At 42.6% G+C, this 23,794-nt stretch overlaps 2 protein-coding genes across 7 annotated transcripts in view; both read left to right on the top strand.

Annotated features, from left to right (window-relative positions):
- kdm6ba (lysine (K)-specific demethylase 6B, a) overlaps nucleotides 1–9,757 on the top strand; it is a 107,165-nt gene extending 97,408 nt beyond the window's left edge. For all 6 annotated transcript variants that reach the window (XM_039609384.1, XM_039609385.1, XM_039609383.1 and 3 more), the window contains 14 exons: nucleotides 94–657; nucleotides 817–4,388; nucleotides 4,544–4,670; nucleotides 4,950–5,055; nucleotides 5,185–5,390; nucleotides 5,946–6,046; nucleotides 6,141–6,209; nucleotides 6,306–6,454; nucleotides 6,557–6,671; nucleotides 6,773–6,960; nucleotides 7,075–7,216; nucleotides 7,412–7,538; nucleotides 7,849–8,019; nucleotides 8,130–9,757. In XM_039609384.1, coding sequence (XP_039465318.1) covers nucleotides 94–657; nucleotides 817–4,388; nucleotides 4,544–4,670; nucleotides 4,950–5,055; nucleotides 5,185–5,390; nucleotides 5,946–6,046; nucleotides 6,141–6,209; nucleotides 6,306–6,454; nucleotides 6,557–6,671; nucleotides 6,773–6,960; nucleotides 7,075–7,216; nucleotides 7,412–7,538; nucleotides 7,849–8,019; nucleotides 8,130–8,147 — 5,655 coding nt within the window. In that variant the 3' untranslated portion in view covers nucleotides 8,148–9,757. The remainder of the gene's footprint in view (nucleotides 1–93; nucleotides 658–816; nucleotides 4,389–4,543; nucleotides 4,671–4,949; nucleotides 5,056–5,184; nucleotides 5,391–5,945; nucleotides 6,047–6,140; nucleotides 6,210–6,305; nucleotides 6,455–6,556; nucleotides 6,672–6,772; nucleotides 6,961–7,074; nucleotides 7,217–7,411; nucleotides 7,539–7,848; nucleotides 8,020–8,129) is intronic.
- A 6,135-nt stretch (nucleotides 9,758–15,892) lies between these two features.
- Nucleotides 15,893–22,104, top strand: tmem88b (transmembrane protein 88 b). Its single transcript, XM_031752075.2, has 3 exons — nucleotides 15,893–16,428; nucleotides 18,694–19,104; nucleotides 21,130–22,104. The coding sequence occupies exons 2-3, from the start codon at nucleotides 18,700–18,702 to the stop codon at nucleotides 21,412–21,414; spliced, it is 690 nt and encodes a 229-aa protein (XP_031607935.1). The 5' UTR covers nucleotides 15,893–16,428; nucleotides 18,694–18,699; the 3' UTR covers nucleotides 21,415–22,104.
- Nucleotides 22,105–23,794: the final 1,690 nt, after the last annotated feature.

Genomic DNA, 23,794 nt, shown 5'->3' on the forward strand with positions numbered 1-23,794 from the left:
AGCCCATCTTGGTAAACTTGGTTTGGCCCTTTGTATATTATTCTCATTGTCCTGTTTTTCGTTTTCTTCTTCTCTTGTTTTGTGGCTCAACAGGAAAACAACAAACAAGGTATGGGCAGCTACACCCAGAGGTCCTCTCCTGCATCTTTGGCCCCTTCCAACCTCGCTCCTTTACCCAACTCCCCTCCGGGAAGCTACAACCAGGGATGTGCTCCTAAGATTCAGAAAGACAAGTTACAACCTCAGGCTGTAAACCATCGGTCCCCTCACTCCTCCTACCCCAGTCCTGGCTCCAAACCGGAGAGTGCTCCGCCATGCCAAGCTAAAGAGACTCGTGGTCCTCAGATGCAGAGAGGCCCTCTCATTGGGGGCCAAGGTGGCAGCCAAGCTACCTCTCACACAGCATCAACTCCAACCAGGGGAGACAGAGATCATCACCGACATGCCCAGTCATCACCAGCAAACGTTTCTGCGACCGGCAGCAACAACAGCAGCAGCTGTGTGCCTTACAGCCACTTCCAGCCTCATCCAGGGCTGGTCCACCAGGGTCCTCCTCCTCCACCGCCTCAAGCCAGCAGCACCTCAGTACCTCAGCAACAGCAAAGCGGTCCACATGAGGCCTGGAGATATCAGAGCACGCCCAGCAATCACTCCCTGGTGAGTTCAAGTTATTCAGGTGCAGCCTCATTTGAACCATGCTGCAAGAATGAGTTCCTTTAATAAAGGGCAGCAGCACAACGCAGCCACATCAGCTGTTAACACAGTTGTTTTTTGATCACTATTATATTAAGTGACTGAAAAATTCTTTGTCTTCAGGAGTCGGGCAGCTACAGGCCTCCAGGGCTGCTACCTCAGTGCCAGCAGAGCCACAATCAGGTCGTGGATAGTCGGCATCCAGGTTCCTCCCGGCATCAACATCACGTCAGCCCTCCCCTGCCACCTACTCGAACACCTGTCATCACAACCAACCCTCCTATGTCCCAGACCCCCTGCTCTGTCAGCCGCCATAGCAACGGCAGCGGCTCTAATAGAGTTGCTATGGCTGCTTCCTCCGCAGTGGCCACATCTCCCCCTGCTGGCTGCTCTGTGAACAATGACAGTACTAGTAACCGTTGGCAAGGAGGAAGGGAACCAGCCCCACAAACCCCTACCAGTGCCGTCATTAACTCCAAATCTCACAGGGATGCTCTGCAGCAGCCAGGCAATCATCGAGGCCCAGCTCCCACCGCAAATCAGTCTCACCAACACGGAGCTACCAAGTCCCAGCATATGAAGGGGAAAATGGCGTACTATGCTCAGGCTCAACTGGAAAAACCTCCATTTTCCTCCTCATCTTCTCTGTTCTCCTCAGGGCAAAACAGGGCAGGGGACAGTGTGATTACAAGCACAGTTTCAAGTCCGCTTTCCAACTCTCCAACTTACTGCCCGGTTTCTCACTCCACCGTCAGCTCTGCTCCTCAACCATCCAGCCCAGCCCTCCCCTCCAAACAGATGTTCTCTCATCCGCAAACTCCAACCTCTGTCCCTCAATCCATCGAAGAGGCTCTCGACAAACTCGATGCTGAGCTAGAGGGACACATGCAGGCTGAGGAAAGGAGGAAGCTAGAGAGAGAGGAGCAAGAAAGAAAAAGAAGAGAAAAAGAGAGAGAAAAGAGGGAATGGGAAATGAGACAAAAACAGGAGGAGGAGAGGAAGAGGATAGAGCTGGAAAAGAAGGAAGAGGAGAGGAAAAGAGAGCTGGAGAAGCAGGAGGAGGAGAACAGGAGAAGAGAACAAGAGAGGCAGGAGCAGGAGAGAAGGAAAGAAGAGGAGAGACGGAGAATAGAAGTGGAGCGACTGGAGAAAGAGAGGAAGAGGAGAGAGTGGGAGAAGCAAGAAGAGGAAAGGAAAAGGAGAGAATGGGAGAAGGAAAGGAAGAGGAGAGAGTGGGAGAAGCAAGAAGAGGAAAGGAAAAGGAGGGAGTGGGAGAAGCAGCAGGAGGAGGAGAAAAGGAGGAGGGAAGCAGAAAGGCACGAGCAGGAGAGAAAGAAAAGAGAGCTGGAATGGGAGGAGGAAGAAAAGAAAAAACAAAAAGAGCTAGAGAGAAAAGAGGAAGAGAAAAAAAGGATGGAGAGAAACAGAGACGACAAACTGTGCAGCGCAAAAGGAAAAGAACAGGCTGCTATCGAAAATCTAGAAAGGCTACTCTGTGAAAACACCTCCCCGGTGCCCCCACCTCCTCCCCTCTCTTCTGTCACTGCATCTCCTTCAGGTCCATCTCCACCCAGTGCTCAGGCTTCTCCTCCATACCCCTGGCTAAGCCGTGGTGGTGTACTCCCCTGCCAATCAGGCCAGACACCCGCCGCTGCCGTTGTTGCCGCTCATGTCGAAAGGCTGCGGCCGCCTCCGCTTACACCTCAGACAGACTATGCCAGAGAAAAGCAAAGGCAGAGGGAGATGTGGAGTAACAATGGCGGATTGACATTCAGTCCTTCTTCAACAAACAATACCTCAGGGATGAACCAGCCGGTATACCCCAACAAGCCCCCGGCGATGCAAGCTGCACCCAGCCAATCCAAAGACCCAACCAGGGAGAGAGACAGCAGCCAACACTCTCTCCCCACGGTGGCACTAAGAGAGCCCCCGAAGCTGTATCACGCCTTTTCTAGAGAAAACCTCCCACCTCTGTCCTCCACCTCCACCGGGGGAATCCTCAACAAGCAGATGACCAGAGGCGGTTTGGAAGTTGCCGACTCTGACAGCGCTCAGTTTGAGGAGGAGTCCTCAGAGTCCACGCTGCTTCCCGATGGTCTGGCTAACATTATGGCCATGCTGGATGAATCCATCAAAAAGGAAGAGGAGATGTATAACAGTGAAAAGAATGGGCCCGCAGGTCTCATTGACACCTTTTCTCCCAGTGCTGAGCCCAGCAAGAACTATCTTTGCGCCCCAGACTTGGTTCCAGCGACCAAACATCAGCCCAGTCACGAAGACCGATCCAACGCCAGTCCTCCTGTGCTCAGCCGCCAAGGCTCTCTGGCATCACCTTGCAGCCGAACATCTTCTCTCAATGAGGACGATGAGGACTATCTTAAACCTTCTCCAAATAATCCCAAACGGCACGTGGACATGCCAATGGGAATAGGGAACACCAATTACCGTCACAGTGACTTGGCTAAACTTTACGGTCTCCCTGAACAGATTAAAAGTGACCCTGATGAGGACGAAGATGAAGAGGATTCCGAGGCCCCATCTTGTTCTCCGCCACCCCAAAGACCCCACCTTCATCAGACGGGTGTTAATAGCATGTTCAAGTCTCTAGCAACTGTCCTAGAGAGCCAGAAGTATGCCTACCGTGGCGGGCCTTTTGGGAGACCTCCTCCATCAGCTCTGGTTGGGGTCAAATATTCCTCTTCGCTGTCACTGGGCCCTGATATCTGCTGCCAGCAGCAAAGCAGTTCTCCAACATCAGATTCAACAAACCCACCATTCAGCCCTGCTGTCCCACCCATAAAGTCCTCTCCTCGTTCTCTACTGGAAGATAAGAAACTGAAATTAGAGGACTCGGATGTCTGGACAGATGAAGGGGACTCAGAGGAAGGCATCACCTTTATTAAAAAGAAAAGCATTCCTACGATAAAGCCTATTAGGCCGATGAAGGAGGAGCAAGAGTTGACAACCATCTCTGAATCTTCTTTGGCAGAGTTGGGCAAGAGCTGTGAGGTCATGCTTAGCCGACAGTCACTCCATTACAAGAGCTCCTACGAAAAACATGACAGCCAAGGTCAAATGGGGAACAGACACAAACCCGAGAAAGTAAGGGAACACCGAGAGAAAGGCAGAAGCCGAGACAGACAGAGGGACAAAGAAAAGAAGAGAAAGCACGGTCATAGCAGCAGCAGAAAGCACGAAGATAGAAAGGAAAAGAAAAAGCATAGAGACAAGAAAGATTCTTCTTCATCCACCCATTCCAGTTCCAGCCACAAGCGGCACAAAGATGGCAAAAGCCATAAAGAGAAAGATCGCAGAATCCTAAGTGATCTCAATCTCCAGAGAAAGGAGGGCTCAGAGAAAACCTTTGGTCTCTATGAAACTGAAAAAAGGAAATGCAAGGAAGCATCCGGTACCAGCTCCACAAGCGAAGGCGAGCGTAGAGAATGGACCTCAAGTACGGGAGAAAGATCTTCTGAGCACAAAAAAGGCGAATCTGGATCTTCGTTAGGTTCTACAGATTTAATGAAATTGAAGGCGTTGTCGGATGGGCCACCAAAAGAGCTCAAGATTCGGCTGATCAAAGTGGAGAGCGGCGACAGGGAGACGTTCATTGCCTCAGAGGTGGAGGAAAAAAGGATTCCGCTGAAGGACATTAGCATCAAGAACACTGCAAGTGAGATTATCCGATCCTGCAAGTAAGTGCAAACTAAAGATTTATGTCATGTAATGTCTCACAAGTATTCAAATGAAGCTAAATTAGCAAGTAACAGTTTTGGAATGAACTGTTAGAGAAATGATTGGTGCCTTCATGTTTGCATCTGTTAACCTTTGCCTTTTTTTCCTGTTGTAGGGCAGCCAGACTCAAAGGGAAGTTTAAAGAATCCTACTTACTGCCAGCCTTCTCTGTGAAACCCATCATAAGCAGAGAGGAACCAATTCCCAGGGAGAAACTCAACCCTCCTACACCCAGCATCTATGTACGTCACTACGTTTCTAACACACACCTACTGTACACAAATTCTGTGGTGGCCAAAGACTTCACATGGGTTTTCCCAACATACAGAACAGCAAGCAACAAAGGCAAATTGGGGAAATTCTGGAATTTCAGTGTTTTATCACTTAAGTATACATTGTTTAAAACAACATGAAGAGATCTATAGACAATACACCAACAACACTCGCGCTACTGAGCGATACCTGTGATTTAATTATGCATAAAAAGAGATTTTGTAACGCGGTAATGTTCTTCTTTGCAGTTGGAAAGCAAGAGGGATGCCTTCTCCCCTGTCCTCCTGCAGTTCTGTACTGACTCCAAGAATCCTGTTACTGTCATCCGAGGACTAGCTGGATCTTTGCGACTCAGTAAGTTCACAGTGGCTTATGTGTAAACAAATATAATGAAACAACATGCAAGTAGACTCTCCCAAATTTTATGAAGAAGAGAAACAGGATTTGGAAAACTTGTACCTAATTTTCCCATTACCTTTTCAGACCTTGGGCTCTTTTCAACAAAATCCCTGGTGGAAGCCAATGCAGATCAGATGGTGGAGGTGAGGACTCAAGTGCAGCAACCTGCCGACGAGAACTGGGACCCTAGTGGCACGGGCCAGACGTGGCCCTGTGAGAGCAGCCGCTCCCACACCACCATCGCCAAGTACGCCCAGTACCAGGCCTCCAGCTTCCAGGAGTCTCTCCAGGTATTTTTTGATCCAGTGCTATTTACAGAAATTAAAATTGTTAGCTTTATATGGTAATCCTAAAGTTTAAAATAGGTGGTGGAGCAAAAAATAAGTCGTGTCAGTGTGGATGTAGAACATGTTTTCTCTGTGACCATAACCAATATATGCTAATTACAGCCCTCAATATAACTGAATGTATGCATAAAAGATACCATTAATAGATAGAGTCTGAGTGACAGGGTGGTTTGTTATTAATAAAGCAGTGGCTTTAGTTCCAGTTCAAACTTCAGTTCTAATAACTGTGGAAGCATCTAAAAGAGATCCAACAGTGTTGAAACTAAGTCTTTCATTTTATGAGCAGAAGTTGAACGAGCTCATATTCTTTCTTTTTTTTCCTGAACTGTTAAGAGCAGGTTTGAAACAGCAGCTTGGAACATGATCCCAGAGGTTTAACAATACAGCAAGAGTTATGCAACATGGAGTGCTCCATTACCCCATTCATGTTTTACGCCAGACGGTCTGGACTGTCATGTGTCTGCATTTGTCTTATAAACTTGTTGTCTGTGTTTTCAGGAGGAGAAAGGCAGTGATGAAGAGGATGATGAAGATGATGAGAAGAAGCCACCCAACAGTTCTGAGACTCCCAACAAAGACAGCTCTAAAGAAACTTGCAAGTAAGTGTACTTTTCTATGAAACATTTAACCCAGCTTTTTTGGAGGCACATCAGGGTTTTGTCATTTGTACTAATGCTTCAATATCTTCTTTAGTGGTGAGCAGAAACCAGTTGGGAAAATCATTAAATTTGGCACCAACATTGATCTCTCTGATCCCAAGAGGTGAGTAGCCTAAAACAACTCTTTGTGTCTTTGTGCAGCTAATAATTGTACATTACCTAAGAGGATGGCATTCAAATCTTTTGTCTCTCTGCTCAGGTGGAAGCCTCAGCTTCAGGAGCTGCAGAAGCTTCCAGCATTTATGCGCGTGTCATCCAGCGGAAACATGCTGACCCATGTCGGACACACCATCTTAGGCATGAACAGCGTCCAGCTCTACATGAAGGTCCCAGGAAGCCGAACACCAGGTAAAGGAAACTATAGGCAGCGCAGGTTACTATCTAAATGAGTGATGGACCTTCAATCACTATTAGCAAAAACATACAATGTTGTGTGTGCTTGTTTGACAGGTCACCAGGAGAACAACAACTTTTGCTCAGTGAACATCAATATTGGCCCCGGAGACTGCGAGTGGTTCTGTGTCCATGACAACTATTGGCAGGCCATCAGTGACTTCTGTGAGAAGTGAGTAGCTGGAGACTAACAGTGGATGTGCAGGAGTGTTGTGGTGAGACTGGTTTACAACAGCTGGACACCTTCTACATGTCTGCCTTTAATGTTCTCAGGCACGGAGTGGACTACCTGACAGGGTCCTGGTGGCCAGTACTGGAGGACCTCTACAACGCCAACATCCCAGTGTACCGCTTCATCCAGCGGCCTGGAGACTTGGTGTGGATTAATGCTGGTACTGTTCACTGGGTTCAGGCTGTGGGCTGGTGCAACAATATTGCCTGGAATGTTGGACCGTTGAATGGTAAGAAGGGCACCATCTAGTGGCCAAATGCATATTCATTCAACTTTTTTTCTTTTTCTTTTTTTAAGGTAGCATTTCTTGTATTTTTCAATATTGTTTCATGTATATTTACAGGCTACCAGTATCAGCTGGCGCTCGAGAGGTTTGAGTGGAACGAAGTGAAGAAGGTGAAGTCCATTGTCCCCATGATTCATGTGTCCTGGAATGTGGCCCGCACTCTGAAGACCACTGACCCAGACACCTACAAGATGATCAAGTGAGTACAGCTGGTTTTTATTGCTTACACACCAAAGTTTAGGCACTTAGTAGGTAAATCCACAGCAGCACAAACTAAAAATCTGTTTTAGTGAAAGCAGAAAATATTGCAATGACTTTAAAGTGGCAATCCACAGAAAAACTGCCAGTGAATATTGATATTGATTGCAAACGTGGGTCTCTGCCTTCCTGTCAGACACTGCCTGATGCAGTCCATGAAGCACATCCAGATCCTGCGTGACCAGCTGGTGGGTGAAGGCAAAAAGATTTCCTATCAGAGTCGAGTCAAAGACGAGCCTGCCTACTACTGCAACGAGTGCGATGTGAGTAACCGTCGGCCACCGAGTTCTCTTTTCTGCTAACACAAACTTAAACTTTCGTTGCTTTGTGGCTTCATTTTCATCATCTACAGACCTTTTTTAGGGGGGTTAGAGTGAGTTTGTTATGGCACACAGAATGGCCACTGAGTCTAATGTCTTATCTTTACCAGTAAGCTTACAAGCTAGGAAAAATAAGACTTTTTAGTATCATCAAACTCTGAAGCTGTAGATTTGAAAGACGGCTCCTAAAGTTTCTACCAGAAGACTGCTCCTCATCAAAGTTTGACCCCTCTGCTGTTCTTTCCTGTCGCAGGTGGAGGTGTTCAATTTGTTGTTTGTGACGAGTGAGAACAACAGCAGGAAGACGTACGTGGTTCACTGCGAGGACTGCGCACGACGCCGCAACCCCAACCTGACCAACGTAGTTGTGCTGGAGCAGTACCGCATAGAGGAGCTCATGAACGTATACGATTCCTTCACCCTGGTGAGACTTGACTTTTTAGTGCATAATCCCAGTTCTTTCCTGAAATAACTCGATCGAAAACTTTGACTTTTTAAATTTGTCAGTAATATATCTATGTCTCATCTTTCCAGGCCTCCTCCTCCCGATGACAGAGCTCCCCACGTACATCTCCTCAGCCATAACCAAAACTCCTGCGAGGCAGGACAAAGACAGTTTCACTTTGGTTTTCAACTTACCCATTCATTATTATTTAGCATGATTCTTGCGACTACTGCTACTACTTGCCGAATAGCCAGTTGACTACGTTTACTCATTACTTGTTTACAAAGAGAAAAAAAACCAAGCCGCCAATAAGATACCAGTTTACTCTCAGATGGTGCTTTCAACGAGAACCCCTGGACTCTGTGGTGGTTAACGGGGGCAGTTGGTGCTGTCATTGAACAAACTGTGGAGGGTAGTTGACGGTCTCAGCGGCGTGTTTCTGTCAGTACCGGAAAGAACTCTTCTCTTGTCTTGAATATTGAAATTTGTACATGCTGTTTTGAAATTTCTCGTGGGGTGCTGTCTTTTTAAAAATAATTTATTGTTGTTTTGTTTGTTTTTTTTCTAAACTAGATCCGCCTAGATATATACCACATTGGCCTTGTATTTAGAAAAGAGAAAATGGAAAAATACTAATAATAGAGTTATGAACATTTTTCTAAAAGCATTAAGAATTTAAAAATTGTTTGGAATGCTTCAAAAGATACGGGTTATAGCAACTTTGGTTGTTTTTTGTGGGGGGTTGGGGGAGGGGCTCTTGTGTTTTTTTTAAACTTTACTTTTTTCAGAAGTTTGAATGTGTTGTAAATTTTGTTTCTATGAGTTCTAGCTTTTGTTTTCTCTGGAGATTAATATTCAGTTGTCACAGGTCGTCAGGTCTTGTTCATTTCTTCACTCTGTGTATGACCTCTCTCTTTAAAAAAAAGAAAAAGTCATTGTCCTCTGGTGTGTGTTTTGTTTGTTCCAATATGCAGACTTCGTATTTCCTGAACTTTTTTTTTTGGCATTGTACATTTAATTTAAAATGTTTCCTCTATTTATTGGATATTGGCGTTCTCCCTTTTCTGATAGGGTTGTACAATTTTGCTATGTTTTATTCCCTTTGTTTTATGGTGACTGTTTGCTCTGTAAGAACTAAAACATGGAGGCTGTGTCCGACGGAGTGAAGGCTACTGTTTCTCTGGTGCTCGCCTCTCGCCTCCTGTCTTTTCTCTCATGATATATATTAAATTATATCTTTATCTTTAATATAACACCACCTTTCCTGTAGACAATAGGCACACTGCTCACGTAGAGAAGATGACTAATGGAATGCTGTGTTTGTACGCTTATTAAAAAAAAGAACAGAATGACTTTTTTTCCAAAGTGTTTTGAGAAATGGTAATTTTTTTTAATATGTAGGGGGCTTTTAGATGAGATTTTAATGATTTTATGATATCTGTTGAATATGCTAACGGGATAGATGGTGCTAAATGTTCTCTCTGAACAATTTTTCTTTTTTTTGTCTTCTTAAAATGAGAATTCTATTTTTCCTGTTGCAATATTATCTTACACTTTCCTTCTCTTTGTGGTCATTCATTTATAACTGCACTGTTTAGAGAATCCACACAGACATACTTGCAGACATACACACCAAACTGAGCCAGACATGTCTTAAACACTTGTGAATTTGTGACATTACTATGACTATTAATAAACGCTTTTTGATAAATTCAGACTGAGAACAATTTGTCTGAATTTCTTCACCTCTCATCTGACACCGGCATCTTTCCTACACGCTCGAGACACATTTTATAAAACTTGATGTAGAAGTGGAGAAAGGTCAAAGGATGAACCCACTCATTTAGGTTCAGGTGTGCTTTCTGCAATCCAAAATTAATCCATATACAATCAGTATAAATGATAAGTTGCTTTGACAGCACAGAGTTCGTCCAAAACAGACGAGATCTTCAACTGCTCCTGTCTAATACACTTTTCAAAAAAATGAAAGGAACACTTTTTAATCAGAGCTCAGCATCAAGTCAGTTAAACCTCTGGGATATTGATCTGGTCAGTTAAGCAGGAGAGGCGGTTGTTAATCAGTTTTAGCTGCTTTGCTGTTGAGATGAAATTAACCTCAGGTGCACTAGAGAGGCAACAATGAGACAACCCTCATTTGGCTAGTTTCAGTGTCACCACTGGTCGCATGAGGTGATATCTGGATCCTATAGAGGTTGCACAGGTTCAGTGCATCCAGGATGGTACATCAATACGTGCCATTACAAGAAGGTTTGCTGCGTCTCCCAGCACCATCTAAGCCATAGAAGGTCTTTAACGCATCAGCAGGACTGGTATCTGCTCCTTTGTGCAAGGAGGAACAGGATGAGCACTGCAAAGAACTACAAAATAACATCAACAGGCCACTGGTGTAAATGTCTATGACCAAACAATCAAAAACAGACTTCATGAAAGTGGCCTGAGGCTCTGACGTCCTCTACTGGGGCCCGTGCTCACTGTCACATGGAGCCCACAGTTTAGCATTTGTCAGAGAATACCAGAATTGGCAGGTCCACCACTGGAGCTCTGTGTACTTCAGAGATGAGAGCATTTTTACCCTGAGCACATGTGACAGACATGAAAGGGTCTGGAGAACCTGTGGGAAACATTATGCTGCCTGTCTGAGGCATGTCACAGACCTTTACAGGCTGGGCAACGGGGGCAACAGCTCCCTGACTGCCATTAGGTATCCTTGCAGAGATTGGTCAGACCCTACGCTGGTGCAGTGGGTCCTGGGTTCCTCCTGGTGCACAACAATATCAGGCCTCATGTGACAAGAGTATGCAGGCAGTTCCTGGAGGATGCATTACATACAAACTACTGAGTATTATTTTGAGTTGCTGTGATGAAATTTCTGCAAAATGAACTGACCTGACAGAGATTTTTGGGTGTCTTTAAATTTAGCCTTCTGTGGCTTGATCATTTACATTTCAATTCAATTCAATGCAATTCAATTTTATTTATACAGCACCAAATCACAACAACAGTCGACTCAAGGCGCTTTATATTGTAAGGTAGACCCTACAATAATACATACATGGAAAAAAATCATATGACACACTATGAGCAAGCACTTTGGCGACAGTGGGAAGGAAAAACTCCATTTTAACAGGAAGAAACCTCCAGCAGAACCAGGCTCAGGGAGGAGCGGATATCTGCTGCGATCGGTTGGGGTGCGAGAAGGAAGACAGGAAAAAAGACATGACAAGCCATTTCCATCAAACTATGTGATATCACTGTCGCCAACTCAGACGGTCCTGTGTTTGGTTCCTGCTTTCCGAAACCTGACACCTAACTCATTATTCGGTCCATATCAGAACAGATATCCAACATGATTTTTTACCCCACTGAGATCTCAATTGTTCTCCAAGTCTTCCTTTAATTGTTTTTGAACTGCAATTTATTTACCTTCAAGAAGTAACTATACACCAAAGAATAGTGATTGATAAAAAATTGTGATCATATTTTTGCATTAAAATATCTCACAGAGGTGTCTGTCTCTCTAGTCCGGGTATCAGACCAGAGTTTCTATTATTTATTTCACTCTAAGCACCACTTGTTGTTAATTCCTATAATAATCGTGTGCTCGAATGCAAATGTTCCTTATTAATACCACTGAAGGAAGCTGCGCAGTGAAGTTAAAGCAGCACAAACTTGGGAATGTGTTGGTGCTGCATTAAAGTATATCTTATAGGTCCTAATTAGTCGGTTCTACACTGCTGGAACTGAAGCTAACACGGTTTGGAAAATTGGGCCACTGTCATGATACTCATCATGTATCGCCAGGCTTTTAGGTTTGCTACTTTGTAGCAACACTGGTCACAAAAATCCACTGAAATGTATTTATTACCTCAAAATTCAATAATTAAAATATTTATTACCTATTCTATATTTGATATGAAACACACAGAGCTCTCTGTGACACAATTTGCTGAAAAATCAATCGCCACATAAATCCTGTCAAAGCCTTCATTAATGTGAGCGCACACATGGAGGAGCAAGACAAACTTCTTTGTGTTAGCTGTGTCCAGCTTGTTTTAAAGTATTCATTAGCTGCACACTGAATACAATAGATTTAACCTCTCTGATGATCCGTCTCCGCTAACCATCCTCTTGCACCTCTCTTCTTATTTATAGCACACATACAGCCACCTCACCGCTCTAAAATATGTCACAACCCTCCTTCAAACCATTTAAAAACAGTCATATCCTTTGGCTGTGACATATGTTTGGCGCGGCTTTGTTATTCACGTCCTCACCTCAGGCTTGCTATTGTTAGACAAGCGTGTGAAAAAATACAGCTAGAGTAATCTAAAAGTTTCCAGTTGGACATCAGAATCCAGGATAAACTAAGGAAGGAGATTGCACAAGCAGAAAAACCTCAGAGATAGCAGAGCAGGAAACAGCACAAAGCAATAACAGACGTGTGCAGACTTTCCTCACAGATTATACGACAACAAGTCACACAGAGAACGCACTAAAGTTTGCTTTAGATTGCTCTCTGTTTACACCACCACAGCCACCAACGAGCACTATTGCAAAAAAGGTAGTATATCCATGCTTCAAGTAACTTCTAGTCAGACAAGTCTTACATGGTTTGTAAGACACATAATCTGGTTTGTAAGAATCTATCTGTTCAGATGGTGATTTATTCTGGTCAAAGTCACACCTCAAGTTTAGTATGATGAGCAGCAGTAGCAGCAGTCCGATAATAAACAGATATAAGATGTTGCAAGAAACATGAAGAATGGGAGATAATCTGAGTTACACTGATAGAAAGCAGTGAGGTAAGACGGCAGGATCCCAAGAGACCCACAAAGGCTGTAATCAGTGAAATGATAAAAGATCAGAGCATAAGCAAAATAATTAGTGTTGTCTGATCCTGATTTTCCAGCCTTTTTCCTCTGCTTTGAGCTTACACTGTTTATTTACTTAAAGCCCTTCTTTGGCCTCTTTATTATCCCCAGTTACCCAATAAATCTGAAGACATCAATGGGACAGCTATACGTGGTATGTAGAACTAGAGGTGACCTTTCTGCTTAATGTAGCATAAGAGTATAAGCCTTTATGCTACAGCAGAAAAGTCACCACTTTAGATCTTGGTTGTTTTTTGTATGATCTCGACATTACAGATGAAATAGTTACTTCACAGCCTTTGCTCTCATGGTCAGTAAGAGCAGCGTAAACAAACATCAAAGTTTGATCGTCCTGATTACACCGCTTGGTAATGATTGCATAGCTGAAGTATTTTTTTCTTGGCTGAGACGAGAGCGTTGGCTCTCTTATCGCCACCTGACTGCAGCGGGGTGGACAGATAGACAGACGGAGGTGGTCTTCCTGTGTGTTTTCAAGCAGGATTTCCTTCAGCCTGTCCTCCTGCTGGCCCCATGGCCTCTAGCTTAACCCGAGGACACGGTGACCTCCCAACGTTCTGTCACTGTGGAGTTTTATACCATAGAGGCTTTTTGTTAGCATTTAGAATAAAACAGTTGTCATAATATAAGTGTGCAGTTTCTCACATGGAAACATAGTAGTTCCTTTTTAATAATCTTTAGTTATTATTTGTGTTACCTAAGGACAAAAGCTATACATGCGACTTCAAACTGATTACACAAAAAACCCCATCAACCATCTATATTTATATTAAATCTATTAGTGCTTAAATTCTTAAATTTTATACTTTATCAGGTACCTGGCTGATTTGAACCCAACAGCATAGACAGAACTATTGAATGAATGAATGAATTTGAATGAATTTATTTTTTCAGTCAACAACAACAACAGATTATAATTTTACATAAAAGTACTCAAACAGTAATCGAAAAAGGAATAGGCTGAAGCCTTGTGGCTTATAATTATTCTATCCCTTACCCCCATAAAAATAATCGAATCCTTAACCAAGAAAATAAATAGCATTGATAAATAAAGTTACTTAACAGTTTGAAAAGAAATCAATGATAAATCAATAAATTAAATCAACACAAAATTTTTTTAACAAACCAAATTTCTATAACCTTGTATAATACAAATTTTTAAAATCTTCCTGAAAAATGACAAAGAAAAACACATCTTCAGTTCATCATTAAGTCCATTCCATAATTTCACCCCCAAAACTGACACACATCTATACTTAACATTGGTTCTCACTTTAGGTATTTCAAACTTATAAGACCCCCTCAAATCATATTTTCCATCTCTTAGTTGAAACATACTTAAAATACAAGTATGTATTGCTGGGCATTGATCAGGTCTTCAAAGCTGCAGACAGCATTGTCGAGCCCTAACAACAGGATGTTTTAAGAGCAACAACGTAATGTAGTATTTGAAGACAATGTCCTTTAAGCGGAGAGCGCAGGTCAAATCAGTGTTTCCTCTACTTAAAAATCTTTTTAGCTAATCTAAAACTCATTTCTATAAAGACCTACTCAACATAAAAGCATCTTGAGCATTTGCTTTTACTTTACAGAGAAAAGCTGGATCAGTGTAGTCAGTATATTTAAGAAAGAGGGGCATGAACTACGCAACAAAAAAACATGTATTAAACATTACTGCACTAAAAACGACATACACACACACACACACACACATATGTTTTCATATCTTTGTTGGGACATCTAAATGACTTTATGCTTTCCCTAGCCGCTTACCCTAACCATCAACAATGACTCCCTAATCCTAATCCTAATGCTCATCCTAAACCTAACCGTAACCTAATTGTATCCCTGACACTAAAACCACATTTTGAGTCTCAAAAATGACTTCAAACTTTCCAGGACCGGGATTTTGGTCCCCACAAGTGTAGTAAACTTCCAATTTTTGATCCCCACAAAGACATATGAACACAGTCACACACACACACACACACACACACACACACACACACACACACACACACACACACACACACACACACACGGTCAAGCTAAATCTAGATGTATAAAATTTGCTTCAGCTCTCACTAAACTTAGTGATTCTCTGTTTTTGTAGCATGTAGCACAAAGAGGGCGCTATTCTGGACTCAAACCAACTTTTCGTGCGTGCACGGCAATGCCACACACTGGTGTCACAGACTACCTCTAAGACCCACAGAGGTCCAAATCACACCTTCTACGGCATGATTTATAATAACAACGCAACCAAAAACTCCTTTTAAAAGGAGTCAAAGTCAGCATTTCAGCACAAACGCCTCACACCAACTGTCAAGGATGGAGGCGGAGGGGTGATGATGGGGGCTTGTTTTGCATCCACAGGACCTGGGCATCTTGCAGTCATTAAGTCAACCATGAACTCCTCTGTATATAAAGTATTCAGAGTCAAATGTGAGACCATCTGTCTGCCAGCTAAAGCTTGGCCCGGTCAAAGTCAAAGTCAACCTGATTGAAATGCTGCGTTGACACCTTAAGAGAGCTGTGTATGAAACTGTAAGTGTCAGATGGCATCATCTGCCTCTTATCAATTCTACCTGTAGGTTTTAATCACTGGTTAACATTTTATAAAGCAGTTTTTGGACTCTGTAATACAAACAAACATGATAAAAAGAATGTGCTCAGCTCGGAGGTACCTCCACTTTTAAGACAAACCAAGTCTGCCTCTACTGCCCTTCCCCCCCTTTTTTCTGCTTTCCTGCACCTCAACTTATCAGGTCAGCCGCCTCATTCTGACCCCTAACACACAACACCCAGCCCCCATTGCAACAGGGAGAGGGTGAAGGGGTGTAGCATGTCCTGGATAAGAGAGGTGGAATGTGTGCAGTGAGAGGAGTTGCTGGAGAAAAGCAGGGGGGGTTGATAAGTTTGGTGGGTGGAGAGAAAGTGGGATGGATGCAGGGAGTGCAGGAGGAGGGAAGAGACAGCACTCTGGACTCAATCAGATGGGGGGTAAAAAGAGGAGGGCAGAGACAGTTTGACATACCGAAGACAAAGACCACGGCAACTGGAAGCTCCAGTTATTTCCACCATCATCTCTGCACTACTTCGTCCACAGCAACAATTTGATTGGACGATTGGAGAAGACGACAGAAGATTTAAGACGCAATCTTTTCTACTGACATCTCAGGATATCTGACAAAAGCCAAAAGCAAAGCTGCAGGAAACCAACTTATCACCTAAAGAGATAAGGCTTCAGAGGGGAACCTCCAAGAAGATCTCAAAGCCTGTTTCAACTTCACTCTGGAGAACTGGAAAAGAACAGTTGAAGGAATAAAAGCAGAGCGAAAGAGCTTCATTAAAGTGTGCAGGGAGTGCACAAGTGTGGCTGACAGACTGGTCACAAGTCTTCTGCAGAAGAAGTGAGAAAAGCAGCAACAATCTGGAGGAGGAACAGCAAGAGGTCCACCGGGCCCCACAGCACAACGTGAGTACGACCTCAAACAATGAAATCATTTAACACTGAACAGCTGAGATTTAAGTTACTACACTGAAGCTAAAACATTGTTTACATCTATTTACTGATGTTCAACAGAACGTAATGAGTATATAGAGTCAAACAAGTATTATTGCAGCTATTTTGTTCCAGATAATAGAAAGAAAGAACAATAGAAAATCTCCCTGAATCAATGAAGCATGACAGCACTGAGACCTAGCTTATCCACAATAAAGCGTTAGACACTATGACAAAAACATAAATTCAAAAGGAAAAAGTGCCGGGCAAACAAAAGATCATCATACAGTAGCTTCATTAACCTCGCTGCTCAGTTTTCCATATTTAAGCTAAACTAAATAATCGATTTAGTTACGACACAACACGTTACTCCACGAAAAGTAAGAGCAGTGAGTAAAATGGGCGGAGTCCTTAAATGTATTTTCAGTAAGCAGCACAATGAGTCACCTCACACACACGCATGTGCACATACACACTTTCCTGCCAGTCCTTCCTCTATGACCTTCCACCTTACAAAAACACTTGGGATAACAATGGGACACAGGCGTGGAAAAATTAACACTAAAGCACCCAGGACAGCATCACGAAACCCCCGGATCTGTTGTACCTGCTGAGTCCAACGTTAGCCAATATATTTTGAAGGTTACTTTTTTCGTTCCACTTGAGCTGTAAGTGCACACAGCGTGCACACACGGCCATCTTACCTGACCTTTCTGACTTTACATGATTAAACGGCCTCACCCATTTTTGTTTGTACAAAAAGCTGCTGTTGTGCACACAAGTTACATCTTGCCATCACAATGAACCACTCATTACACACATCACACGAATGCCAGCACAGGCATAGCCCTCCACTGGTTCCTGCACAGGATAGATTCTAACGTGCTCAATTTTTGTCCACACAGCATTCGCATACGGCATAAATATGAATCTGTGACTCATTCAAGTCAAAGAAAAGATGGCCTTCCTATCAGTGTGTGGCAATGCTTTTAAAAAGAAAAGGATGACAGGTTGAGTAGGTCTTTCCTGCTGGGATTTTTCCAGCACTGAAGCTTTTTCTGGCAGCTTGCAAAGCCGTGGTACTCTCACGTCCTCTCTCCAACATGGTCATCGCTGTCTCCTGACCTCAGAGAAGTGAGGATATCCTGCAGCAGACGCAGCTGCGTACCCCATAAACCCTGGTGCAACGTCCTGGTGTAAGATCTCTTGAAATCAGTTTAAGTTAAATAATGACCACATTAAAATGATATATCTATCTACTTTGTTATATAAAATTGCCATTATTTATTTTTAATATTTTATGCTCACAAGGCCATTATTTATAAAAGTTAAATAATTCTATAAACTGTTATATTTCCATAAAATGCCTAACATTTTGCAATAATGGCATGTTGGGCATTAATAATATCACGGGAAAATAGATAATTTTAAGGTTTTATTTTAATTAACCAAAATATTTAAAATATTTAACCCTGTCCCCTGCAATACTGTGAATATGTTAGATTATTGTTCTAAGCACTTTATATTATAAGGTGAAGACCTACAGTAACATATACAAACCTGTGACCAACTCCTTTTAAACTGCTGTTCCTTTATTGATTTCTTCCGATGCCAAAAAATTGCTAAATCACGAGAAAACATGACCATTATTTTAACACAAAATAAGCGAATAATTCGTTGCGGTGCAGTTTTTTAAAGTAGCAAAGTCATGGGCATTATTGAGCTGGTGCTTCACTGAGCTACGGTGAAAACCAAGGCTTCGATTTGTAACGGTGGACTGTTTTACTAGTACGAGATATATTCTCCTGTACATACAGAACACACAACACCACATAGCCACAAGTACATGGGCAAACAACACCCACATGTACAAACTTTGATGCGAGTTAGCCTTGATCTCTCCACTTCACAAACTACATATAGCAATTATGGGGCCTTTTCCTTTTGGCCAATCAGCTCGCTGATAATCATCACCTCACAGATGGCATCACACAAGGCTAGCTTCCTGACAGAAAAAGCATGTAACCTCTTAGTGAACCCACAACCACTAACCCATGGATATGTGCAATCTGAAGAATTTGCAGTGGTTTTTGTAACTTTGACATGTGACTGCTCACACAGTCTCCACCACAAACACATTGGCCACACATACATTCAAAACACCTGCAATGATGTGCACAATCTGCTCATCCCTGATGTTGATTCAGACCAAGCTTCGATTTCTTTTTCTTCACACAGTTCGTTATGAGTATGACTGGTACTCTCGAGAGGGGGGCACACCATCAGGCCTTGGACTTGTCTGAGGAGCTGCCACCTCACCACCACCATCACCACACCAACCACCACCAACAGCAGCATCTTCACCATTCCAACTCCCTGGCATCCACCACGGCTGTGGGTGGAGGGAGAGAAACACCTTCACGTGTGGTTGTGCCTCCTCCTTATTCTGCAGCTGAGAGTGGCGGCGGGGGAAGCGAGGCTCCTCTGGAGCTGCGGGGATCTCTCGACTGCTGGGCCTGCTCGGTGCTGGTGACCGCTCAGAACGTGCTGATCGCCGCAATCAACGCGTGCCTCGCTGGACTGGTGTTCGGGATCATCCTGACACCAGCCATCGTCATGGTTGTGTTTGGCTTCCTCTGTCACTCTACAGTAAGAGAAGGGAAAACGGGGAGCGAATGAACGGGAACGTGTGAAAACTGTGTGAACTCTTTGTGTTCTTCTGCTGCACCGCAGCATTCAGGCGCAATTTAAACTGGATTAGCACATCTACATGCATCCTCAGACGCATTTCATAATAATTCAGAGAGCTATTTGCTCTCAAAAATCATGCATCACAGACATTTGAAACCACTGGAGTATGTAAGGAGGGATGCTAAGTGGAGATGATTGCATCCATCTTTTTATGAAATATCTACAAGTCCTAATCTTGTAACTTTTATCCACAAGTTTGAAATAGTGTGCTTGGGGCTTAGGGAGTGCTTTGGCTTCTATCATCGATGAGAGGTTTTTATAATCTGATAAGTCTCAGATTCTTTTAGATGTTGAGAAGAAACAACTGCACAGGGCAAGTGGCCAGCAGTCTAGGATAGGCATTAGAGCGCAAAACTTTAAAGAATGTCTGCTTTAGGGATTAAAATACACTTTTTAACATATGATTGTGAAAGCATAATATTTAAAATGCTTTCACACCATAAAGTGGTGTAATATATAAATATTATAAACTAAATAAATGGTTAATACACAGAATTGCATATGAGCAAAAAATATTTTTAAAAAGCACATACAGCTAAAACCAAGCTGCTCACTTAACATCGTATGCAGAAGCATCACCTGGACTAAACCAAAAAGTCATGGTGAGGCTTTCACACATACCAGTGGCACTTGTGTAGGCCTCCTTAATAACCAGAGGGACCAGGATTCTCTCATGTTCTCTCACAATAAGACCTCATGTGACACCAGCTTAGAAAGGGATTAAGCAGGATCTGGCAGGGTGAAGAAAGGAGGAAATTCAGGAGAAATAAAAAGGGCCGAAGAAAAAAACATATCCAGAAAGTAAGTTGGATCTAAGTATTTAAGAAAACAGACTGCATAAAATCAACTATTTTGCAACAGTCAACCACACATGAAATATATACAACTTTTTGCAAAAAAGAAACAAGCGCATTCCTTTCTCAGTACACCCTGCGTCAGATCTGGAGACATTCAGGAGCTCTCACGATTTTAAAACAAACACGGGCATACCTCTGGAAGTCTTATCTTCTACGACTCCTATTCTAAATGCTTCCTCCGTTAACTCGCACTATATTATATTTTTATGCAGAATGTACGTTGTTTTAATTTTAAATAAGATTAAATCAACTATACGGTTTTAAGACTGCACGACTTTAATCATTTAAAGGAACAATATAGAAGACGTTATTTCAATTTCCGGTGCTGGGGGAAGCAGTGGATTCTGGTGCACAACTCTTGCCTTGCTCAGTTGTGCACCAGTACATCAGCATCATTAAAAGATGATAGTTAAAGGGAAAAAAAGACACAGGGGAGTTATACTGAATGAGACGAACTTTTCTTAAAAAGAAAAGAAAACACCAGTGAGTTAAACTATACACAGCTTTGCCACTTAACAGGCAAAGATTGACAGAGTTTAGTGTTTTCCATGTCATTCTGCTTTCTCCTCTTTCTTGCAGCCTGCACTTTGCTGGTGCATTCATATGTTCACTTCACAGGGTGATAGGGATAATTCAGGCTTGCCGTCTCTCCTCCTCTTCCACATTCATATCTTGAACCCTTCACCTTTTCTTCCACTCCCACTGTGCTATTGCACATACTTTGACATAGAGCATCGATCCAGCTCACAGTAGCTTCAACCAACGTCTTTTTAGTTCCATTTATTTTTCTCAGACATCCATGTGTTTATGTGTGTGAGAGACAATAAGAGTGTTATATCTCAGACTACCTGGTGTCTGTCCTCACCTCATACACACATACCACATACAGTACGTCATTTACTGGATTGTGATGATGGCCGGCAGATCAGCCAAGGTTTTCGTGTGTGTAACTGTGTGGGAGCAGAGCCTTCTTAAAAAAATGTATCATCCTGGGTAAAGTTGCAAAATAAAGGTTTAAAATGCTGACTGACTGAAAACACTAAAGTTTTCCATGTGGTCTCTGCAGGTCCGCCCCCATGGAACTACACCCTACTGCTCAGACCTACTGACCGATGGAGGCTGTGTGGCTTTGCTGGTGGTGGGCTTCCTCTTGGTCACCCCTCTGCTAGTCCTGGCACTGGCTGCATACTGTCGTCTGGCCCGACACCTCCAGCTGGGCCTGTGTTTCATTCCATACAGCCGGGCCGTGTACAAGAACCTCCCGGCCACCCAGCATCGTGGCCTGGGCACGGGCTGCTGCGGGGGTCGAGATGCTGCTGATGGCGGTGGAAAGGGGAAGGTCTGGGTGTGAGATGACAGTGGGCTGGGTAAAGGGGAAAAGAAAATGGGGTGAAAAAAGACCTTTAGATTAAATAAAGGGGCACGAACAAAAAAAGAGGGGTTAAGAAAAGGCAGCAGATGTCAGGAAAATTGAGATATGTGAGCTATAATTACTATAAAAACCAGCTCAGAATCATGGAAGACATTTTACATGGTTAATAAAGACAGAGCAGCATTTATTGTTAAAAAAGTAGCAAGGTGTACTTTGCTGTTAGTGGAATTTTATCTTGTAACTTTCTAGTTACAATATTGCCTCAGCATTATGGAAAAAACTGAATCCAAACAAAGTGTGTATACTTCAATTAAAATAAAACATAAGCCAGATCAAATGCAAATTCCACTTTGTTAAATAACACGGTCTCAATAAGAGAGCCTGTTCAAGTCAATAAAATACAGCCAAGACCAAAAGACACTTACATGATGGTCTGGTTTATTTGTATGTGTTTTTAAATAACTGAGAGGAAGCTGGACATAATAAAAAAACATCAAATCCCACAAAAGTTGTACTGACACTTCACGGCTGTATCCTGTCACAATTATGTTATAATGAGAAACATTTATATGTCTAGTGTAGTTTTCTTTTTAGCCGTTGCAAACTGTGACTGCATTCTCTTGCATGTTTTGTTTCCTTTTTTTAAATAAATAAAGCTACGAGAGTTTGCTGGTGTGGTCTGCCGTTTTATTAGCGCGAGTTTACAGAGTTCAAAAGCAGTTTAAAGAGGAGTGGTCCATTTATCCACCAGAGCGACTATCAGAGCCCACTGGAGTAACAACAGCTGCTTTAGGGGAATGATGAAATCCACCAACATTAGTCTTTTTGACTGTTATCAGCCAATAAACAAATAAGATGTGTTGTTTGTTAGGCGTTATTAGACATCATAGCTGTTACAAGTTTTAAAATACAAGAGACAGCTAAGATGTTACATACCATAACAAACTATCTATCCCCATTCTTGTTAAAGTGCAAACTTCAATAATGTGTTGGATTAATCAGGGTTCATAAACCTTTTCAGGGTCAAATTCAAGCACTTTTTAAGGACTTTTAAGGTCAATTTTAAAGCTTTTCTAGCACATTACCAAAAAAACAAAAACAAAAACAAACAAACAAACAAACAAGAATGCATGCTTCACTTTGCATCACCCCAGTAAGACCATGTGAAAATCACAACAAATCATCTTAGGTTGAGTTAAATGTCCTTTGTTCCCCTTTCATCAAAACATAGAAAAACGCACCACACAAAAATACTGCAAAAGGAAAAGGCTGCCTTATATGCATATAGTGTTGAAACTCAAAAGGCACATCTCACTTAAAAATTAAGATGTACAAATGTGTTCAAATCAAATCTTCTGTTGAAAACAAAGCAAGAAAACTGCACCAAACATCAAAATCAAACCAAAATAATACACAGCAAGGCCAAATTAATAAGTCTTCTCACAGATATTGATGCTTCTTTCCTACGTGACACAAAAAGTAGGAGACAGATGTTTTTTTTGTTTTAGTTCATTCATTCAAAACTAACTGTGAGATGTTTAACTACATTCCTGTCTGTATTATTGTTGAAGTCCTAAATGATCACCTTTAAAGTGTTTGTGCACCATGTGCAGTAAGACAGGCATGGAGAGGCCCCACAGGCCTCAGTGTGAGCTTGAAGCCATTATAATGTTGAAGTTGTTTAATGTGTAGGTGCTCACGATAAACAGATTTTGAATGAAAGCCAGGGAACTTCGGTAGCACAAAAACAGTGTCTATTCTTTGTGCACATATGGAACAGTCCCTCTTCTTACCATTATTTCCCCTTAAGGTGTTTCCAAAGGCACCATGTTAATGCCAGAAAAAAGCTGCAGTCATACACAAAAACATAAACATTTTTCTATTTACTTGGTTATAACTTTGCTTTTAGTCTCTAATCAGAAAGCCTTAAGTTGGCTAGTTAAGTATCGGGTTAACGTTTAAAGCTTTCTTGAGTGAAGTAACTCACATTACTGTTACTGCTAAGTAATGTTAGCTGAGTTCACAGCATATTTCATACATCACCACGCCATAACTAACTGCTATAATAGCGCTGCCATATTGTATCATACTCAGTGCACTTCAATCATCATAGCAAAACAATTATTTAGAAAAATTAGCATGTGTAAAGTACACACACTGGAAAATTATGTACTAGGGCTTACGCAAAGTCCCCCTCGTGAAAAGGTGCAAATCCTTTTCGCAGACCTTTCAGGTGGATTTATTCCTTGTGTTATCCATGATTTGTATTTGTCGTTTTCCAGCAAACAGTCATTAAAATAGCAACCTCCAGGCATGTGCTCGCCGGTCGCGCTCGCCCCGCTCGCAGAAGTCGAGTCTA

Source organism: Oreochromis aureus, linkage group 3 (assembly GCF_013358895.1).
Source record: "Oreochromis aureus strain Israel breed Guangdong linkage group 3, ZZ_aureus, whole genome shotgun sequence".
In the NCBI taxonomy this organism is placed as follows: Eukaryota; Metazoa; Chordata; class Actinopteri; order Cichliformes; family Cichlidae; genus Oreochromis; species Oreochromis aureus.

Coding starts and splice junctions, on each gene's coding strand:
- tmem88b (XM_031752075.2), top strand. CDS start 18,700: ATGAGTATGACTGGTACTCTCGAGAGGGGGGCACACCATCAGGCCTTG. Junction 19,105..21,129: donor GCTTCCTCTGTCACTCTACA/GTAAGAGAAGGG, acceptor TGGTCTCTGCAG/GTCCGCCCCCATGGAACTAC.